This window comes from Chelonoidis abingdonii, chromosome 1 (genome assembly GCF_003597395.2).
Source record: "Chelonoidis abingdonii isolate Lonesome George chromosome 1, CheloAbing_2.0, whole genome shotgun sequence".
Taxonomy (NCBI): domain Eukaryota; kingdom Metazoa; phylum Chordata; order Testudines; family Testudinidae; genus Chelonoidis; species Chelonoidis abingdonii.
Window position 1 is genome coordinate 327,739,667 of NC_133769.1, and position 21,760 is coordinate 327,761,426.

Sequence of the window (21,760 nt, forward strand, 5' to 3'; positions counted from 1 at the left end):
CAATAAATCCAAGGCCTACCTTGGATGGTACCACATGAGGTGCCAGAGCTGACAACTCTGCGTCACCAGAATGTGATAAAGGCGAGTTCCTAGTGGGACCTGGCTTACCCCTTGAAGATGAAGAGGGCTTTTTCTGTCTGGAAGAGGTCAAAGTGCTAGACATCTGCTGCTGTTTACATGATACTGAGACAGAGAAGAGTGTCATCTCTCTGAACCTCTTCAGCACAGGGATGCCACCAAGCCTGGTAGAATGTTCCAAGATGGAGTACACTCCAAATTCCTGCATACTGAGCACCTGGGTTCCAAAACTGAGCACAAAGCTGCTTCCACCAGGATATCTTGACACTGAACTTCCCTCAGCTTCTCAGTCCTGATCTTAACCCCTCTACAGAGAGGGCACTTATGTCTCACATATTCTTCTCCCACACACCTTAAACAGAAGGAGTTAGGCTCTCTGACAGATTAGTTACAGCCATAACAGCACTTAACCCACAGGGATTTAGGCATGGCCTCATACAGAAAAGCTCAAAGAACAAGAAGATAAAAATCAAGTCATCTTTCGCAAATGAGTACCATTAACTAAAACTGTAACAACTATACTAAAGTAACTATTTACAATTTAAAAACCCTCTAGAAAAATTTTCCTAAAGAGAGAACGAAAAAGAAGGTGAGAAGCTCACACATGCTGACTATTGACCATAGGATACAAGATGGAACTGGAGTGGGGGGCAAGGGCTGTTCTGACCCTTCATAGCCTTGGCTGGTACAAGTGTGCAGAGAGCACATGCACTGCCCCAATGGATACTGCTATAGGAAAAAGTTGTCTGGCTTCAGTGCACTAACACGTGCATACCTATGTGGAATGGACGTGTGCAAGAACTTGAAGAATTTAGATTGCCTGTACAATCTTAACGTGCCCCTCTGCGGTGTATGCATTACAACAGGATCTTTAATTACAGGATCACATGCTAGTTTTTCCACAAGACCCCTGCCCCGTTCAGTGTACAAGATGGACCAGCTGTAGGGAAGAATCAGGGCTGTGTAATGAAGGAGATTGCTGTCTGTAGTACCCATTTCAATTGCCGCAAAAGATGAAAGGTGTGTCATGAATGAGGCAGAAGACTGCAGGAAAAGAAAGAATGGTCTCATGGTAAAGAAGACTGAATGCTGCTATGGAGGATAGGTTTCTATCAATGCCTCTACCACAGAGTTCCCATACAATGTAGTTAAGTTATTTAAACCAAACTTCTCAAAGGTGGTCACTAAACGTGTGTTTCCATTTTCTGACTTGGGACCCTGGTGTCTGATTTGCAGAAATGCTGAGCACTCTCAGCTGTAACTGAAGTCAGTGGGAAGCGTGCTTTGAACATGAAGTGCTATATAATGCAAAGAACTCTGAAAAATCCAGTAGTAGGTTTCTCAAATTAGTTCACCACTTGTAAAATGGGATCAATACCCACAGGAGTGTTGTGCAAGTAAATTTATTAGTACTTCTGAAGCACTCTGATGCTACAGTGATGAGCTCCACAGAAAAGCCCACGAGCAAATTGTTTTCAGAGCAAAGTTTGAATGGTGTGTGGTAAATAAGGTCTGGGGGCCACACACTGACGAATGAGTAAACAAAATATTGAACAGATACTTATTAAGTGAGCGCCATCCATTCTGTACAGTGAAGGAGACAGAATCTTGTGACCAGTAATTAAAAAACAGTATCACAATGCATATGCAACCAGGGAACTAAGTTAAAGCACAGACAACCTTAATTCTGGTATTTCCTTACCAGTGAGTGCTTGACTTTTGCCCTCTTAATGTTATTTTAACAGATTTGTGTGTGAGAGTGTGTGTGTGAGTGAAAGTAATTTCCTAGGTTCTAAAAAAAGCAAACTGAAAAAAAATTCCACCATGTTTCATCATTCTCACTCTCGCATGGCTCACCGCAAGGGGTGGAACCTTTAGATAACACCACACAGACCTCTGCCACTTGAGCTAACAGAGTGACTGACAGCAGTAGTAGGCAGTCATCTTCAATGTGCACCAGCACTAAAGGGTTACGAGACACTGCCAGTGAGCTTCACAGACATTCACTGACAGCAGAAGAATGGTGAGATTTAGTAGTCTTGGGTTCCATTCCAGGTTTAGAGGAAAGCATGCTCTAGTGATCACAGTCGCAGGTGCCATAGTCCACGTTCCCAATCTCACTCCCCAAGCTTCTTCTCAAATCTGTGTCATCATCCTGCTGTCCTAGTCTCTTTGCCTAGCCAGTCCCAGTTCTCCACCCATACTCCAGTTCCTCATCAGATCGGCCTCACCTCACCTTCTTGCCCTGCCCCCAGTTTCCCTATCAGCCTCCATTCACAGTCTCCATGTCCCATCTACTCAATCTGTTCCTACATGTCCAGCTCTCGTGCCTTCCATACACAAATCAGGCAGCTTCCTCCTCCATGCTTGGGCCCAGCAGAGGGCGGGGCTTCAGAGCACAGGAGAGAGTTCTCAGTTCTTGTACCCAACCTGAACCCAGCACAGCATGCAGCAGCCCAGAGCAGCAAATGCAAGGAAAGCCCCACACGGCACTGGGCCAGAGCATGCCCAGTGTGGATGGAATCTTCAGGAAATTTAACTACTAAAATCTAAAAAAAAGTCTATACTGAGCATGTGCAAACTGCGATTTTCAAAGTCTTATAATTTGCTCAAATTTGGGCAGATTTTCACAGGGACAGTAAGAGATGCATCCTTGACACAATGGCCACCAGCCTACCAAATTTCAAATCCCTGCTCCAAAGCGCAGGGGCAGTAAAGTTGTTAAAAGAAAAGGCTGCATGAATATATCCATAGACTTGTTCTTGGAAACAGATGAAATTTTTTTGGCAATCTTTTTAAAAAAGAAATCATCCTGAGGCAGACAAACAGCATGGACAATTGCAGCCCAAATAGTTAAAATTTGGCAAAGTTATAAACAACTGAAAATGCACTCTTATAATGAGATGTGTCAGGCAACCTTAATATGTGGGGCTCGTAGCTCCCCCTAGAATTCTTGTGCATTTGTGTTCATATATTCCAGAGACATACACCTCTACCCCAATATAACACTGTCCCCGAGAGCCAAAAAATCTTACCGCATTATAGGTAAAACTTATATAAAAGGCATTATAATCGAACCTGCTTTAATCTGCCAGAGCGCGCAGCCCTGACACCCTGGAGCACTGCTTTACCATGTTATATCCAAATTCATGTTATATTGGGTCGCATTATATCAGGGTAGAGCTGTACTTTACAGACAAAACCTTCAGTTCATTGATTAAGTGCAACATCTTCCAATGCAAACCCTAAAACCAAGAAAATATCAACTTATAGGACACTTCTTAACAGTAAGCTTAATGTCCACAGAGCACATTTTCAGCAATGAGACTCCTCATCTTCACAAGAAACTTTATTCTGACTCCAATAGATAAGAAAACACTACACAGAACACATTAAAGTTTTGAGGGTTACAGTGCAAAAAATTAATTACAACCTTAGCAACATTACCAAATACTCAGCATTTGCATGGGCACCCAAGTTAAGTGCATGATGTGTTTCTGAAAGAAGTATGAAATTATAATAAAGGTTGTGTATTCTACAAGGAAAATGTTGCTGTTAAAAATCAGAGTCCAAAAAATGCAAAACTTTGCACCTTATGTTGCATAGTTCCCTGTTTAACTCAGTGCTATCTAGCTCAAATTTCTTCAGAGTATAGGAAAATGATTTTCTAATTTCCAGCCCTGCCAACTCACCTTGAGATATGAGGTCAAGACGCCAATTTTCATCTCCTGCGTGACTGCCAGTATAAAAAAAAATTCTACACAGCAAGTTATGCATCTTCCAACCCCATTTAAAATAAGGATAGAATCTGTTTCATACCATACATGAAAAAGAAGGCAGAAAGGGAACACCTAATTCTTTCCCACTCTTTGCTAATTATTTTTATATGCACCATACCTGACGTCAAAGGAGCCTTACGAGCTGGAGTTTCCTTGATATAAAATAAGAAAAAGCTGCTGGAAGGGCTTCCTCTGTGAGAAAGCACTCACCACTTCTGGTCACCCAAAATCTGGATTTATTAGCTTTCCAAGAACATACACAGACCATCTTCCCTCAGGTTTTTAAAGAGAGGATGGATTGGGGTTAGAGTGCTTTATTTTATTATGAGATTATTACTGCATTTACTAGCAGATCCGTATACTTATGCTTTGAAGTAAGATGAGCAGCCCTTTCCAACAGACTGTATTGTATGACTGTTATATTGTCTATGATAACATATGATGGACACCTATATTTGCTATAAAATAAAATCTATTCCAAAAAATTACATAGCAAATGGAGGTCACAATTAGTTTATATTCTTTGGGCAATGCCACATAGATAGAGTACGACAGATGTTCACCTGAGAGTTTGCATAAATCAGGATATTAGTACATTGTTACTTTAACAGTTCACACAGTTTCAGAGGCTTAAGGACATTAAAATGTATTTCAATTAAAAATATTTTATAGTTTTGAGCAAAAAGGCTGGAAAAAAGTTAGTCAGACCAATTCAAATGGGATACACACAAATAAGGGGGCCCAAAAGAGAAACCTGGACAGTTAAAGTTAAGATTGCAGTATACTTTGAACACAAGTCTCAAGAGGATTTAAGGTGCAATATAAAATGAAATCAGCAAAAGGAATAGATCTTTCATCCTGAAACAAAAGTGCTAATAAAAAATAATTACAACACAAAGGAATGAACAAGGTTGTTCTATTTTCACCGTTAGATGAAATGGGAAAGCCTAATGTACTCTGACGGGTACAAAAACAGTTATAGAAAGGCAAGTTATTTTTCTGTTGCTCCTGCCACTTTAACTGTTTTCAGTTCTTGGCACAACAATGTGACATGGCTGTCAGTGCTAGTGTAAATTGATACAGTTTACTGCTAACATTACCTGCATCATGGGATATTTTGCTTCAGCAGGACTTCCAAATCCATTAACGCCAATGAAGCTGGTACTAAAGTAGGAATCTGTCAGACTAGCATCAGCTAAACCACCGCCATCTATTCCAGGAACTAAAAGAAAAAAAGGGAAAAAATTTTCAGATTGTTTTAGTTTAGCAAGTCTACCTGTTTCTTGCCAATTATATATTTGTCTAGATTTAGAAGTGCATTCCTAAGAGAAGCAACAAAGAAAACATATTTGTGCATATAATGAAAGAAGCAGTTAGGATGGAGGATGAGTGCAATATAAAATTATAACAGAGGTAGGCAGGGAGGAGGAGCTCAAACAATGTAGAAAGAGTAAGGAACAAATGATGGTATCAGAATAGGAAGTAATGTGGTTGGAGCATCAGGAAAGGAAGAATTTTTTAAAAAGAAAGGAGAGTAAATGATCTTGCATACATAGTAAGAAGTTCTCAAAGTGTTCAATAATATATTTCTCAAACAACTATTTTTCAAACAATGTATTCATTCCTCTTGATGGCAACGTTCATAGCAAGTTAACAACTTAAAATGATGTGCAGGGAAGAACTCAAACATCTTACAGCACAGACACTATGTTGCCTAAAAGTTCTTCTAGGCTAAGAGCAACCATGAAAGGTTTAATTCCCAAGGCATATTTTCAGAAAGTTAAGTGTCTAGAAACAAGAGCTTATAATAAAAGTAATTCAACTGTACCTATATAAATTTGCTACTACAGTGCAACAAGGATTTTTAAGAATAAAAAATAGTAATTTCATGAAGACCTAAAATACACTAAACAAACAGCCAAGAATCAAGATTTTATGGTTCTATGGAAGGTATGTTTCAGTAAAGAAACCCTCCACAAAACATAAATGTGTGATGCAAAGGCACAGATCCAACTCAGAGGAAAGACCTGTACCACATCAGTGCAACCTGAACCTTGGTATCAGCTCCAGCCAATAGCATGCTAACATGCCTTCCTAGTCATCACTGTCAAACAGAATCAAATGGATCTCTGTACCAAGCTGAAGGATTGCAGTTGCCGGTATTCACACCCACAGGCGAGAATGTAGGGTTTTGAATGCCAAAGCAGGCTGCATGAGCTGGTTGGTAACTTCCCTGCTTCCAAACTAGAACAGATAGCAGTAAAGTTTTTCCAGAAGAAACAAAGAAGGCATTGGAGTAGCAGCAGCACTCAAGTGGCACTAACCAGCATCCAGTTGGCAACTGACAAGTTGCGCTTGCTCACACTTATCCCCATTTAAGCCAGCCAACTTAAGTTAATAGCACCACTGCACCTGAATGTCAGGTTGTGTGTGAACGCAGGGGACAAGTTAAGGGGAACACTTGAGTTATTACAAGGTATCTTTGCAAAGACAACATGCCCTTAATTAAATGCATGCTGTCATGACATTAGCATTTAGTTGGCTACTGAAGAGTTTTTCAGAGAGGTGTGCTACAGATTTTGGAGACCCCAACTACATGTCATCATCAAAAAGGACACAAAATTTTCTTCAAGTCAGTTTTGAATCTTAAATTTAAGGACTAAGGGAACAGGGAGGTAGAGCCATATCTGTACCTGCAGCACCTTCTTGGTCCTCTTCCACAACTCCAGAAGAACAGCCAAGACGGAGCTCTAATGAGGCCCCCCTTGCTAAAGCCCAGCATGGAACCAGAACTACTACTCTATCTGCAGTTTGGCCCTATTCTTACCCCACTCTCCCATATCTGTGTAGGTGGGAAGTGTGAATTCAGAATAATGGAACAAGACTATACCATTCTGTAGACCTATTTTAACGAGAATACTGAAAACTGCAGAGCTGCCAAATACTGTTTCCACCCCATTAGTCAGTATCCAACTTGGACTAGGAAGGGTCAGCTCAAAAGGTGGAGAAATATGCTCCTCTGGCTGACACCTTGAGAGCTAGGGTTACCAGGCTCAGACACATACGCTGATCATCAGAGCCCTGGGCGCATGGGACCCCAGCAATAAGCAAGTGTTGCAGAAATGCAGAATCGGTCAACGCTATGCTTGGCTGATGCAGCAATTCATGGTGTCGGATGTCATCAGATGGTCAAGGGACATCTATCCAGAACACATCACCAGACATCTGCAATACCAGGAAGGATGAGCTGGAGTGCCGATGAGAAGCACAGTGGAGAAAGTAACTTAAATACTCTCCTCATGGATTGTATTTTCCAAATGAACAACCTATTCTAAATTATCAATTACTGAGGGACAATCTTCACTCATTGATATATGTGCTTTCCACAACCAACTCTCTGTATAACTTTTCATGAGTGATGTATCCAAATACTTGGCTGCTAATATCTAAACTGTATTTTTAAATTTACTCACTTAAATTTGGGTTATTGCTGATTATGCGCCTTATGTATCTTATGATTTAAAAACAAACTTTGTATCTGTGGATAATCTAAGAACTATACCCAGATCTACAGATATTCATGAGATTTTTTTTTCAAGACGGAAATTTGGGGCTCTGTGTAGTGACAATTAGTTGTTTTCATGTTATTTTTCATTCAAAATTGCTTAGGTTCACATTGAGGTGTCTACTGCCCTGGAATCACGGGTCTTCTCTGCTTGAATTTCAGTCAGTATTGAAAAAACTGAGGTACTGCTGCAGCTTTATGCTACACTGTACAAGTTAAATCCATGTCCTTCCTGACTGGTGACGGCTATTAGCAACTTTCAAAGTTTCAAGAACAGTCACCATTCCAAGATACACTGTATAAACTCATCGGCATTTCTCCTGTTTCACACTACATTTCCTTCAGAACCCTCGGATTACATCCAATCCTGATGATTTACTGCAATGGAATGTCTCAGACTGCACCCTAAACTTCCTCAAATATTATAATCTGTTTAGGAATGCCACATGGATTTCTTGTGCGAAAAGGTATTCCTGGCATAATTTTTTACATTGTCCTTTATTATAAAGACTGGTTTTACACAGCTGACTTCTCTGCTACATTATAGTTACAAGCAACATTCAAGATTACAAAAAAACCTGGGAAAGGTCAGAGAAAAAACCTTTTTTTCAGTTGGTTACTTTGTGCATTTAACAGCATTTTTTGCTTAGACATACTTAGAGTATGTCTTCAAAAGGATAAAAGCCCTGTGGCAAGACCACAGCTGGCCCAAGTCAGCTGACTCAGGCTTGGGCTGCAGGGCTAAAAATTGCTGTGTAGATGTTTAGGCTCAGGCTGCAGCCTGAGCTCTGGGACCTTCCACCGTCACAGGGACCCAGAACTCGGGCTCCAGCTCCAGTCCAATCGTCTACACAGCAATTTTTCAGCTCAAATGACACAGCCCTGCAAGCTCAAATCAGCTGACAAAAATCAGCCACGGATTTTTTTAATTCCCGTCTAGAGTGCAATGATGAACAGTTTCTCATTCCCTACAAGACTGGTCACCTACATTGTTCCTCAACATTATAATCACCCATCCTGTTAAACATCTATATGCCACTGAGGAAAAGAATGAAATGTTATAGTCCCACAAATCAACAATATGCAGATGATCCCCAAACTCTCTCACTCACTTCAATACTGAAAGCACTAGCATAATGAAAACATTTTTAAGAGCTGTCCACCACAGCATCTCTCAGGGAGAGTACCTGAAAATGCCATGTCATTCTGTAGTTTGGGAGTTTTCCTGGACTCCTTGGTGCTTCTGGATATTCATAAGAGCTGTAGCTACTCCAGAATATTCTCTTATCTGTACCTGGAAGAAGTCCGAGCCTCTTTTGTAGAGTAATGATCTGTCCATGACTTCATAACTTCCTTGCTAGATTACTGCACCTTGCTGTACTACAGAGGAATTACACTGAGCTTTAAAAGATCCTAACCAGACCAAAGCACAATAACCCATGTACCACGCATCACCAGCCACTAAGAGCACACGACTTTGATGCTCCACTAACTACACTGGCTCCCCACAAAGCAACATGCTGATTTCAAGGTGGTAGTTCTCATCCATACAGCCTTCCACTTCACTGTACGAACAACTCAGCCTTCCTTAATCATGCTCCACAGGAATGATTCAGTGAATGACCTCAAGGGTTAAACTCATTAGAGCAGAGAACAAGAGTTTTCCTAGTAATAGCCTGAGGCTATGGAATTCTATTCCAGAGGTGAAGAGTGAACCCTGCCTTCAGAGTAAAACCCAAGATTCATTTCTTTAACATAGCCTTCCCACATCAACAGCAATGACTAAGAAAAGAAAGATGGAAAGGGACAAGATGCAGCTCAAATAGACGTACATTAAAGGAAGAGGGGAAAATAGTTTCCAGACACCTTTCTAGAAGCCAAGAGAAACAAAGCCCACTTAGTCGAACCATGTCTTCTATAAGATTATTTTTGGGGGGAAAACAGTTCCTACAGCAATGGGTGCTTGATAAGCACCTAAATAGATGAGGCAGTTGTCATTTGATCTATTTTCTGGAAGACCACAAATGCTGTTAACAGCTTTTTCTCTTATTTGACTTTGCTTTTGACAACTAACTATTCAGACAAGCTACAGATTTTTTTTTTCCCCCTCTGAGAAAGGCCACAACTGTTAAAATTGCCTTTGTAACTGTGTGTCACTGCCAGCCTAAAGAAGGCTCTTGTGCTGGAAGTGGCTGGACTTCACCAAGGATAAACAGTGTTGAGTCATGGGAAAGTAGGCATCTGAGATCCATGTGTAACAGGACTGGGACATATCTTTGAACAGATTTTAAAGTCGCCACTTTCAATTTTTATTGACACACATTTATTGAACTACATTAGATTCTGCATTCAAATTGCCCATCTTGATCTTTTCTGTATAACTAAAATTCATAAGTATACTTTCAGATTGTTCACCATTTAGTACCATTAAAACTGCATTTCCACTACTGTTCTATTTCCCAAAAGTATACTTTTTAATTAGTTTAGATGAATTGTTTACTATTTTAGGGTGGTGGGAAAGTTCTGAAGTTGGATAAAGTTGTCTTATACGATAAATACATCAATTTGTCTTATGTTAACACTATTTATGCTTCAGGAAAGTGAGGTTAAACAGTCTCAAGATGATCTTACCCTGAAAGAACTAGTGATTTCCCCACAACAGTGAAAGAATCAGCTAGACTAGTTTGAGGAGCAAAGATGGATGTGGCAAGAAGGGGAATAGCAGACTGGGTTTCTCTTTTATGCAATGTCAGCAGAAATTTAGAATGATGAGCAAACTAAGATTTTAGCATAATAAAGAAAGCAAACATTTAAGGCAAAACACAGATATAAAAAATAGGGCTGTCAATTAATCGTGTGAGTTAACTGTGATTAACTCAAAAAATCATCATGATTAATCACAGTTTTAATCACACTATTAAACAATAGAATACCAATTAAAATTTATTAAATATTCTGATGTTTCTCATATATACTGTATTGTGTTGTAATTGAAATCAAATATTTGCACTGTAAAAATGAAAAACAAAAGAAATAGTATTTTTCAATTCACCTCATACAATCTGTAGTGCAAGCTCTTTGTCCTGAAAGTGCAACTTACAAACGTAGACCTTTTTTTGGTTACTTAACTGCACTCAAAACCAAAACAAAGTCCACTCAGTGCTACTTCTTGTTCAGCTAATCACTAAGACAAACAATGTTGTTTACATGTACAGGAGATAATGCCGCCCTCTTGTTATTTACAATGTTACCAGAAATAAGAGGCATTTGCATGGCACTTTTATAGCCAGAATTCCAAGGTATTTACGTGCCAGATATTCTAAACATTCGTATGCCCCTTCCTGCTTCAGCCACCATTCCAGAGGATATATTTCCATGCTGACACTCATTAAAAAAAATAATGTGTTAATTAAATCTGTAACTGAACTGCTTAGGGGACAATTGTATGTTCCCTGCTCTGTTTTACCCACATTCTACCATGTATTTCATGTTATAGCAGTCTGGATGATGACCCAGCACATGTTCATTTTAAGAACACTTTCACTGCAGATTTTACAAAATGCAAAGAAGGTACCAATGTGAGATTTCTAAAGATAGCTACAGCACTTGACCCCAAGGTTTAAGAATCTGACGTGCCATCCAAAATCTGACGTGGATGAGGTGTGGAGCGTGCTTTCAGAAGTCTTAAAAACTGCACTGATGCAGAAACTACAGAACCTGAACCACCAAAATAGGAAAATCAGCCTTCTGCTGGTGGCATCTGACTTAGATAATGAAAATGAACATGCGTCGCTCCACACTGCTTTGGACTGTTATCAAGCAGTACCGGTCATCAGCATGGATCCATGTCCCCTGGAATAGTGGTTAAAGCATGAGGGGACATATGAATCTTTAGCACATCCAGCACGTAAATATCTTGCAATGCCAGTTACAACAGTGCCATGCGAACACCTGTTCTCACTTTCAGGTGACACTGTAAACAAGAATCAGGCAGCATTATCTCCTGCAAATGTGAACACACTTGTCTGTCTGAGCGACTGGCTGAACAAGAAGTAGAACTGAGTGGACTTGCAGGCTCTACAATTTTACAATATTTTTAATGCAGTTTTTTTTTTTTTAAACATAATTCTACATTTGTAAGTTCAGCTTCCACGATAAAGAGATTGCACTACAGTACTTGTATTAAGTGAATTGAAAAATAGTATTTTTTTTACAGTGCAAATATTTGTAATAAAAAAATATAAAGTGAGCACTGAGCACTTTGTATTCTGCGTTGTAACTGAAAACAATACATTTGAAAACGTAGAAAACATCCAAAACTATTTACATAAATGGAATTCTATTATTAACAGTGCAGTTGAAAGTGATTAATTTTTTTTAATCGTTTGATAGCCATAACAAAAAACAGAACATACTTTTAAGTGGCTTGGAGGATCCAAAACATATCTTTACTTTTGGCAATGCTGAAAACAAGTGAAGGAAGGCAAGTTTAGAAAGAACCATAGAACATATTTTTCTACTTTTACAAAGAAAACCATCAGGCAATTTCTTGCTTATAATAGCACAGCAGTTAAACTTGATAACTGAAATAAAGAATAAAATCTTCTCTATGATACTTCTTCCACTGCCACAGCAGGAAACAGAGACTCTTGATTGCATGCACAGCAGGAGAACAAAGGACAGCAAAAGCTTTTTATTTTAAAAAGAGTAATGCCAATATTTTCAGTTACGAACGATTTAGTCACAACTTAGGTGTTTGGAAACCTCAGTGATGAGCCTGGTATAAATGCCTAGACATATGAAACTTCAAGAAGAGTCAGTAAGCGACTTTCAGCTGGATAAATCACATGCAATGCTGGAAACTGAAGGGCAAGTCTAATATAAACACTAAAAGGTAATATGGTCAAATCTCCCTTTCTCTCCAGAATTACTGAAAGAAGTTGAGAGCAGCTCTAAGTACATCTGCTTAACAGGAAGTTCTGCTTTTCATGAGCTGCATAACTATGAAACAAGGCTTAAAACGGGACCTGAAAGGTAAGCCTAAACAGTTGGGTTTGTGCCCTTATGTGGTGTAAATGTGGTCTGAAACAAAGGTTTGGGAGAAGCTTTTTCTGCTTGTTTTTAATCTTAACAACAACAAGAATCTAAAATTTGGTCTTCCCTGGCTTTGCTCGAGGTCTCGTATATAGAGAGCTTTCTTATAGATTAATCAAAGGGACAGATGCGTTAAACTTTTACTAGGACAACCTCTCTCTCATGTGTTTACTATGTATTGGCATTAAGTAAGTGTTAAACATCTCTGTTTTTGAAGAATGGAATATTACCTTTGTTCCTAATGCTGTGCTGAAAAAATATCAGACTTCTGGAAAAGTAATATCCAGACTGAACCTTGTGTGTTGCCATCACAGCTTATAATCCTCAATTATAGCTATGACTGCAATAAAAGGTGTGTTTTTACAATGAGATGGCTATCTAGATTCAAAATCCTGTTAGAGACAAGGAACAGGTAAATTTTAACCTCAATGCAGGCTAGTCAAAATTAACCCTCTCACCCCACCCTGCCCCCGAGGTTTTAACTCAACTAGCTACTGTGAGATTAAAAACTACAGTGGCTTCTCTCCTCTTGAATTTTACAGAGATAAAAAAAAATCTATTTTTTTGCAGCAGACAAAGCTGCTGTGTGAGAGATGTCATTTAAAACTTAGGAAAACTGCTTCTGGCTTCATTAAAATATTATATTTGTAGGGCTTATATGTGACCTACTTTATTCTGTACTGACATTTCTTCTATCTAGAAATAACCACCTGGGTTAAAAATCAACATTTGTGTACTGTTTAATGGCTCTCAAGTACAAGTTATGTGCTTTATATTATGTGGTAAGTGATTCTATGTATTGTCACTACCACTGTTATAATCTTTTAACTCTGATATCCCTTCTATGCCTGTTTTTAATATAGCATTTCTCAAGGCAAGACTAAAACTAATTGCCTTTATTACAAACACTCCAACTTAGTGATCAGAAATTTATTTACAAACAGAAAGGGGAAAAACAGAAAATAAGCAAACTATACCCTACTACGGCTAATAGGAAAGCTAATCTTCCTGTTCAATATTGTGAAATGTGCATACCATAGATGTGTCTATTCTAGACTGCAAGCTCCTTGGAAAACATGTAGTTTCTTCCTTTTTATTTTTCAAAACCAGTAACACCTCAGCACTAAAATGGTGATAACTGAATTACTCTCTCTCTCGGAACCCACACTCCACAGCAATTACTCAATCCTCACACCTTCAAAATATGTTCTCTCCAGGTGCTTTCCAAACACTGAGTCTCTTCAGGATATACTGCATCAAAATTCTGATGAAAAGAAAGTAACAGAGAACTATTAAGAATATACAAAGTTTAAAGTGTGGGTATCTAATGGTTAATTTTTTCTTTTCGGAGGGAAGACAGTTAAAATGTTCTGCTGCTTAAGATTACTATTGGTATTTTCCTGTCCTTATGGCGAGGAGGGACAGCCATTAACCATACAGATTTGGTTCATATTTATGACATATAAGCACTCAAAACAGACAACCTGACTATGGCTTATACAATCCATGATCAGGGCCTGTATTTCGTTTCCAAAAGTAAATTCTCAGCAAAGAATGTTCAGGAACAGAATGCTTTAACTTGGTGACTAAAATGATTTACTCTTCTCAAATCAGTGAAAGTATAAAGCAGCAAGATGACTTTGAAATTCAGCCACACAAAAACAAAGGCAATGCATTTAGTGCTCCTTTAACTCCTTATGAGTTGTACTAAAATACACACACTAGGCAGCCTAGCCCATGTCATCACCACTGCAGGACAGTTTCCAACTCTACCTTTTCTAGCGTACATCTTCACTGCTGACTAAGGCCACATCTGTGGGATCCAGGCTTGGTAACATGCTGTTTCCAAGCCCTCAGTTGTAAGCCCAGGTTCACAGTGCAGCGTGGACACTCAATTGCTGGACCTGGGTCTCTCAGCCCTGCTAACAGATCTATACAAGAGCCTTCTGACTCAGGTCACGTCAGAACTGTGTCCAGACTGCAAAATGAAAGGGTTTGGACCTGAGTCGCAGAGGGATTTGGGCTCTGACCCCCCTCTCTCTCTCACTCACGCACACACGCACAGCAAGGGTTCTAAGACTGGATCCTGAGTGCTTGCTGACCTGAGTCAGACTGTTGTGTGTGGACTGAAGAGAGGCTTGGGCTCAAAACTGAGTCAGAGTCCAGGCTAGGAGTACAGTGTAGATGTATCCCTAGCATCATGATCTATTTTTGTATGTTGCAGAAAATGGAGATTCCAGCACTTCCCTTGGAAGCCTGATCATCTCACTGCCCAGATGTTTCTCCTGATCAGCCTAAATTTTTCCCGCTTAATTTTAATCCCATTATACCAAGTTATAGTGACATACATAACTGGCTCTATCTTTGGTCCTCTCTTTCTTTGATTCCACTTTTTTCTTTGCATAGTGTCATACACTCACAGTTCTTAAAGCTACCATTCTCTACACTAATGATTCACAAGTCTACCAGTGTACTCCTTACGAGTCTCCATCCAATTCTGCATTTCTACCCGTCTCTCTGGCATCTTGTCTTAGAGATCTCACCATTGGCATCCACTAATATGGCCAAATCTTAACTCATCATTCTTAGAAATCATAGACTATCAGGGTTGGAAGGGACCTCAAGGAGGTCATCTAGTCCAACCCCCTGCTCAAAGCAGGACCAATCCCCAGACAGATTTTTGCCCCATATCCCTAAGTGGCCTCCTCAAGGATTGAACTCACAACCCTGGGTTTAGCAGACCAGTGCTCAAACCACTGAGCTATCCCTCCCTCACCTCATAATTTCTTCACTAAAAACTATATTTACTGCAAATTAGACACAGTATGTAGACTGTATTGGGTAAAATGAAATCTTAACCTTAATATGGTGCACTGCAATATAATGTCAGGTAAGATGCAATATAAAAAGAGTTTCAAAGGTAAAATTACATATTTAAAATAACGCTCAGTTCTGTTACAATACATTAGAACAGTGGGTTTTCAACCAGCTGACCCTAGCTCCCTGCTCTCATCAGGAATTGGAAGGTGAGAACACTGGGAGGCAGCCGGGCTTCCCATGGGGAGCTGCGTGGGGCTGAGAGCCCTAGCTTTCAGCCTCTCAACACTGCCCCTCTTCAGTCAGTAGAGGTGTTCTGGTGAGGAGGCATACTACCGACAGAAGGAGGGTAGTATGGACCTAACATAGGTCCACTGAAGTCTATAGTGTAGACATGGCCATAGATATGGGAAAAAGGGGAACTAGAGCTCAACAATCAACCTAATAGTAGAAGTAGCACTGTTCTCATGGCCAGCTCCTTGCATGTGCATACCTAACACCACAGCAGCATGGTGCTGCTGTCATGGCAGAGCTATGAAATCAGATATAGCTCCCTATGTTTTTACTTTTTGAGATACTCAACTATATTTAAACACAAGATGAAAGAAGGTTAAGAAAAATTTTAACTATTACAATATTTTATAGTAAAAAGCATCTAAAGGAGTTAGCAGATAATTTTAATAGTTCCTACACCACAATCTTTACTAGCATACAAAAATTACCCACAAAAAAATTAAAAGAATATTATGGTCGAAAAGTTAAGCGATCAAAAGTTAGAAAATGCCAGAATTAAAGTTGCCATGACCCATGGATGTACGCATAGTGATAGTTTTTGAATATATGATCACATGCTATTTTTTCCATGAGACCTCTGCGTCTGTCAGTGCACAGGGTGACAGCTCCAGGGAATGAACCAGGGCTATGTAGACTAGACTGTCTGTAGGACCCCTGTTTCAGTTGTTGCAGAAGATGAAAGGTGTGTAGTAAATGAGGCAGGGAACCATAGGAAGAGAACGAATGGTCACATGGCTAAGACAGTTGAATGCTGCCCTGGAGAACTGGATTTATCCCTATATCAGAATTTCTAACGGTGGGCAAGCCACACAAAACAAAATTTTCACAGGTGGTCACTAACTGTCCTCATGTTTGGATGCCCAGCTTGAGATTCTGGGCTCCGATTTGCAGAAGCGCTGAGTACTCACAGATGCAATTAACATCAGTGTGAGCTGTGTTTTGAACAAATAAAGCACTTACGAACTTCCCACCCGAAAAATGAGGTTTCTCAGATTAAGCACCCAAAATTAGTGGATGATTGTGACCTTGATCTCTCTACACCTCAGCTCCCCATTTATGAAATGGGAATAATACTCCCTCACCTCACAGAGGTGTTGTGAAAATGAACAAACATTTGTTATAGGGATGAGTGAGGCAGAAAGGTCCATTAGGAAATTAATAATTCTGTATTCAGAGGAGAGTTTAAATAGTGTGTGTAATAAATAAGCTACTGAATAGCAGATCATTCAATTAGCACTGCCCATTCTGTGCTCTTACATTTGAACCAGGTGGCTTCCTCCTCCACACTGCCTGGGACTCAACAGGAGAAGCAATGAGGGCATAGAAACAAGTCTGCCATCTCTCAGTTCCTGTGTCTGGGGCCACAGTAGCAGGGAGCTGGAACTACAAGGAAAGTTCTACTCCAGTGATCCCCAACCTTTTTCATCTGGCAGGCGCCAGACGAGCATCCGCCAAAATTCCACTGACAAGCGGCAACGTTAATAGGCATCGCCGCCGAAATGCCGCCGACAAGTAGCGTCATACAGAGGCGTCACCACCAAAATACCGCTGAAAATCGGCAGCATTTCAGCAGCGACACCTCTGGATGACACAGGTTATCGGCAGCATTTCAGCAAACGCTCGTCCACCTTCCAGTACACGGGCACACTTAGACGCCCCAGTGGGTGCCATGGCACCAACGGGCACCATTTTGGGGACCCCGTCCTACTCAGTCGCCACTGCCCTGGGCTGGAGCATGCTCAGTACACCAAATCTTTGGAGAATGTAGCTGGTAATTTCTCAAGCCCATACTGAATGTATGCACAGTGAAATTTTTAAAGGCTTATAACTTGGCATTTCTTCCCCCTCACAGGAACAGCAAAAGAGACATCTCTGACCCAAAGGAAACCCTTCTGCCAAATTTCAAATCCTGCTCCAAGCCTGGCCACACTAGTGCTTCTTAATGAAACGATGTAAGAATTTTGTGGACATTGGAAAAAGAGTATATTTTTCTCCAAACTTTGTTCTGACAAATGGCTCACCCATTTTTGCTGAAACTTTCCCACAAAAAATTTCAAACTGAGGTGGTAACTGGCTTCAAAAATTTCAGTTCCACCAGTTAAAGTTTGGCAAAATTATAAGAAACTGTAAACAGGGTCTTATATGGGAAAATGTTCGGCAATCTTAACCATAGATGGTGCTACCCTCTCCTCCTGTAAGAGTACATATGACAGTATTACATTCCTATGTTTGTCAATCTCACATTAACTACCTAGATAACACTGCTCAATGGAACAGGCTCACCACAGTAAATATGAGCAACCTTGAAACTTGGCAAGTAGTTGTTATAATTTATTGTTAGATACAAAAGCAACAAAGTTCATTAGTAGAGAGATCTAATACTCTCTACTAATGAACAAACTTGCTATCTATCTGTCAGCTATATATCTATAGCGTTCATCACTATCTGAATTTCAGAAAAGAACCATGAAAACATTTGATAGTTAGAAGTCTCTTTATGCAAATAAACTTTAAGCTTATGCCACAAACCCATAATGCAACCAAATGTAGTGTACTAATTTAAAAGGGCATGACAATCTTTTTTAAAATAGCCTCCACAGCTAAGAAGATTTTGCTATGCTGACTGCTGCTGCAACTACAGACCAAGTCACTTACAAAGCTAGTTTTCTGTAAGTCTCAAGTGCACAGCTAAAAAAGCTCAAGTATAGCAAGTGCATCACTGATAAGTGACAGTAACTCAGCTTAATATGGAACTCAGGAACTTGCAATTCTCATTTTTTTGAGGGGGAGGAGGAAGAGAGGTGAGCAAGGGGACTTATTCTGAAATACTTAAAAAAAAAAAAAAAAAGGCAATGTCATCTGAGGATGAAGAGCTACACTATGAGAGTATCAGTTGGGAAATTTAAGATTCCCAACAAAAGAATCTCATTTAAAAATTGTCCCAACTTGACTACCCTACAAAGCTACTAGTGAAATAGTTTTTTTATGCTAGTCTCTCTCTTCCAGCAGAACCCTTAAGCAAAAAGCTTTGAGTATCCTGTTTTGACTCAGATACAAAAACCCTTTACCTGCTGCTGTATGCAGGCTCCGTTTTGCCTACATACTTTTGGATGTCCTGATGTCAGCCAGAAAGTATTTGAGTAAGCTTCTGTTAGCTAAACTTTTTTTTCCAAACAGATTCCAAGTATGAAAAACTGGGAACTGAGGCACCACAGGAGATTGGGAGTTTTGTGCACCTACACATGCACCTGCAACATGGTGGTTTTGGGGGGACAGTATAAAGATGAAAAAGATATGAAAAGCAGCAGGTCATTTCAAAGCATCTGTGAACAAATTAAACCAGTTTCCTTTTACATACTCCCAAGCTACCCGCACTGAATCTCCTCAACCACCAACCTCAGCCATCACCACTATTGTTTAATATTTGCTTCTGGTACTACCCACAACATGCTACTGTTTTCCCACACATCTCTGCCACCCACCAACCTCACTGCATACCTAACCAGTATCCACGGAGGAGACCCTTTCTAGTATCCCCCACCATTCCCCTGCATACCTAACCAACATCTACAGCGGACACCTTCCCTGGTATCCTCTATCACCCCCCTGCATCCTTAACCACAATCCACGGGGGATACCTTCCCTGGCATCCCCATCTCCACCCTGCATCCCTAACCAGCATTGAGGGGGACACCCTCCCTGGTATCCCCATTTCCTGCCTCTCTAGCCAGCACCCGCGGGATACACACGCGATCCTCCTCTCCCTGTATCCGCGGGGTAGGAGGGCGGGGGTGTCACCTTTCCCAGGATCCCCAGCCCCCTTCCCCGCCCGGGGGCAGGACGGGCTGCCCGGCCCTGTCCCTGCCAGTTCCCATCAGCCGGGACTCGGCCGTTGTCTCCTCCCCTCGCCCACACTCACTCGCCAGCCGCGGTCCATCCAGCCCTCCGCCGCCTCCGCCTCCTCCTCCGCCGCCGGAGCCGTGGCTGCCCCCCAGCTCGGCCTTCTTAGGCCCCACCGCCGCCGCCGCTCCGGGGGCTGCCCCGTGCGGGTAGCAGGGCCGGCGGCGGGGACGTTGGGCCGGGCAGGCGAGCGGGAGCGCCCGAGGGCGGGCGCGGGGCCCGGGGCAGGCGGGGGCGGCGCCAGGCTCCTCATGCAGGAACTGGCACTCCTCCCGTAGAAGCAGGTCTTGTCCTTGGCGTAGTAGCGGCAGAACTTCAGCTTCAGCCCGCGCCGGGAGCCGGGCCGGGACCCCCACCGCCCCGACCCCCGCCGGGGCCCCCGCCACCGAGACGGGCCCGCCGGGGACGGGCAGGGGAGGCCGCCGCTGTTCATGGCAACGCCGCCAGCCTCAGCACCATGGGGAGGGGCCCGAGAGCCGCCGCCGTCACCCGGAGCTCCGACTCCGGAAGGGGGGAGCTGGGGGCGCGATTGTACTTCTCTTAAAGGGGCCGCGCGGCTCAGCCCGCCAGGGGTGAGGGGCGGAGGCGGCTCGTCAATGGGCCCGGGCAAGGGCTTGTTTATTCCATTTTCCTCTTCCTGAGCGGACGCCCCGCTGCGCATGCGCCGGAGAAGGGTGTTCTGGGTAATCCAGGACGACTCGGGCGCTGGGGGACCCGGGCAGAGGGTCCCGCGCAGGCCCAGTGAGGGGGGGGAGGTCAGGGGACGCTCGCGCCTCTCGTCAGTGACATGTCCCTGCGCGTGGCGACTCGGTCGTCTGGTGCCTGCTGGAAACACCTCCCAGGAGGCCGCAGCCTGAGCTGCTGCCCTGGCCCCGCGCATTCTGCTGCCTCTGAGGGAAACCATGTGAAAACATCAGGGCCTTCGCAAGTGACGGGCTGCCCCTGGCTTGGCTCAGAGGCTGGCTGTTGTGCAGGGTTGTGTTCATGCTTCCTCCTTTGGTGGCTGCAACCCCCCCCCCGCGCTCAGCAAAGAATCAGTAGCCATTGATCAGCACCAGGGTGCTCGTGCAAGGCAAACAAACAAATCAGGGAGGGGTTTGCAGCCTCAGGGAGGGGTGCTGCAGCCCTCCCTCCTGTGGGTGAGTTCTCCGGCCTGTGTTGTTATCTGGGAGGTCAGACTAGATTATCATCCTCCACCACCTTTCAGCATAGTTTACTTGTAGCTAGGTAAGTAATGTTTTAAAACACAGCGTCCTTCTGATGGTTTGTTGACATAACGTGAAATCCTGGCCTTGTTCAAGTAAATGGGAAACTCCCAGCTGATGTCACTGGAATTTTACCATTTACTTCAGTGGAGCCAGGATTTCACTCATCACCTTCAAACGTGGCACTGATTCAAAATGCATTTAGGGAAAAAAAAACTTTCTGTGATATCTCTGCTGTATTCTGTAGCTAAACCCGCTCTCAAAATATGCAGACTTAAAGAAAGTGTACCGTGTTAGCAGTTTTCTTCACTTGCATTCCACCAGGAGAGAGGCTGCCTTGGCCACACTTCCGCCTTTAAAATTATGAATATGTGAGTACTCGTACTGACCTCAAATGATGATAATTCTACAGCCCTCACCTCACCTGTCTCAAGTGACAGAAAATGAGGCATATTATGGTAATAGCAAGGTAATTCAACAAGAAAATCCAGGATTTTCAATTTTCGATGATACGCAGGTATGGATAAATATTTGGTATTTTTATACAATATATAGTGTGAAGAAAAATATGTCCTGAGGATAACTTTAAATGTATATATAGATTACATTATTTGCATGCAGTGCAACCATGTCTGTCCCAGGATATTAGAGAGACAAGGAGGGTGAAGTAATATTTTTTATTGCACCAACTTCTGTTGGTGAGAGACAAGCTTTTGAGCCACACACAGGTCTGCATCTTGCCTTTCTCACCAACACATTGGTCCAATAAAAGATACTACCTCATCCACTTTGTCTTCCATTGTTATTTATAAACATCTTGTACTATTGTCTGTTCTAACTCAGTAGGCTACCACATATTGTGTCATGATATCAATTTTTAATCAGAACTCCCAATTCAGCCGCAGCTGCAGGCACCAGCACCACCAACCGCCTGCCTGGGGCAGCAAGCCGCAGGAGGCGCCCTGCTGGTCCCTGCGAGGGCGGCAGTCAGGCAGCCTTTAGCAGCTTGCCTATAGGAGGTCTGCTGG

General features: G+C 42.1%; 1 protein-coding gene across 1 annotated transcript in view; it reads right to left on the reverse strand.

Annotated features, from left to right (window-relative positions):
• PAN3 (poly(A) specific ribonuclease subunit PAN3) overlaps positions 1–20,203 on the reverse strand; it is a 128,250-nt gene extending 108,047 nt beyond the window's left edge. Inside the window, 5 exon segments of the mRNA XM_075061652.1 lie at positions 4,958–5,079; positions 19,547–19,798; positions 19,801–19,856; positions 19,858–19,915; positions 19,918–20,203. Coding sequence (XP_074917753.1) covers positions 4,958–5,079; positions 19,547–19,798; positions 19,801–19,856; positions 19,858–19,915; positions 19,918–20,188 — 759 coding nt within the window. The 5' untranslated portion in view covers positions 20,189–20,203.
• Between the last annotated feature and the right edge of the window lie 1,557 nt (positions 20,204–21,760).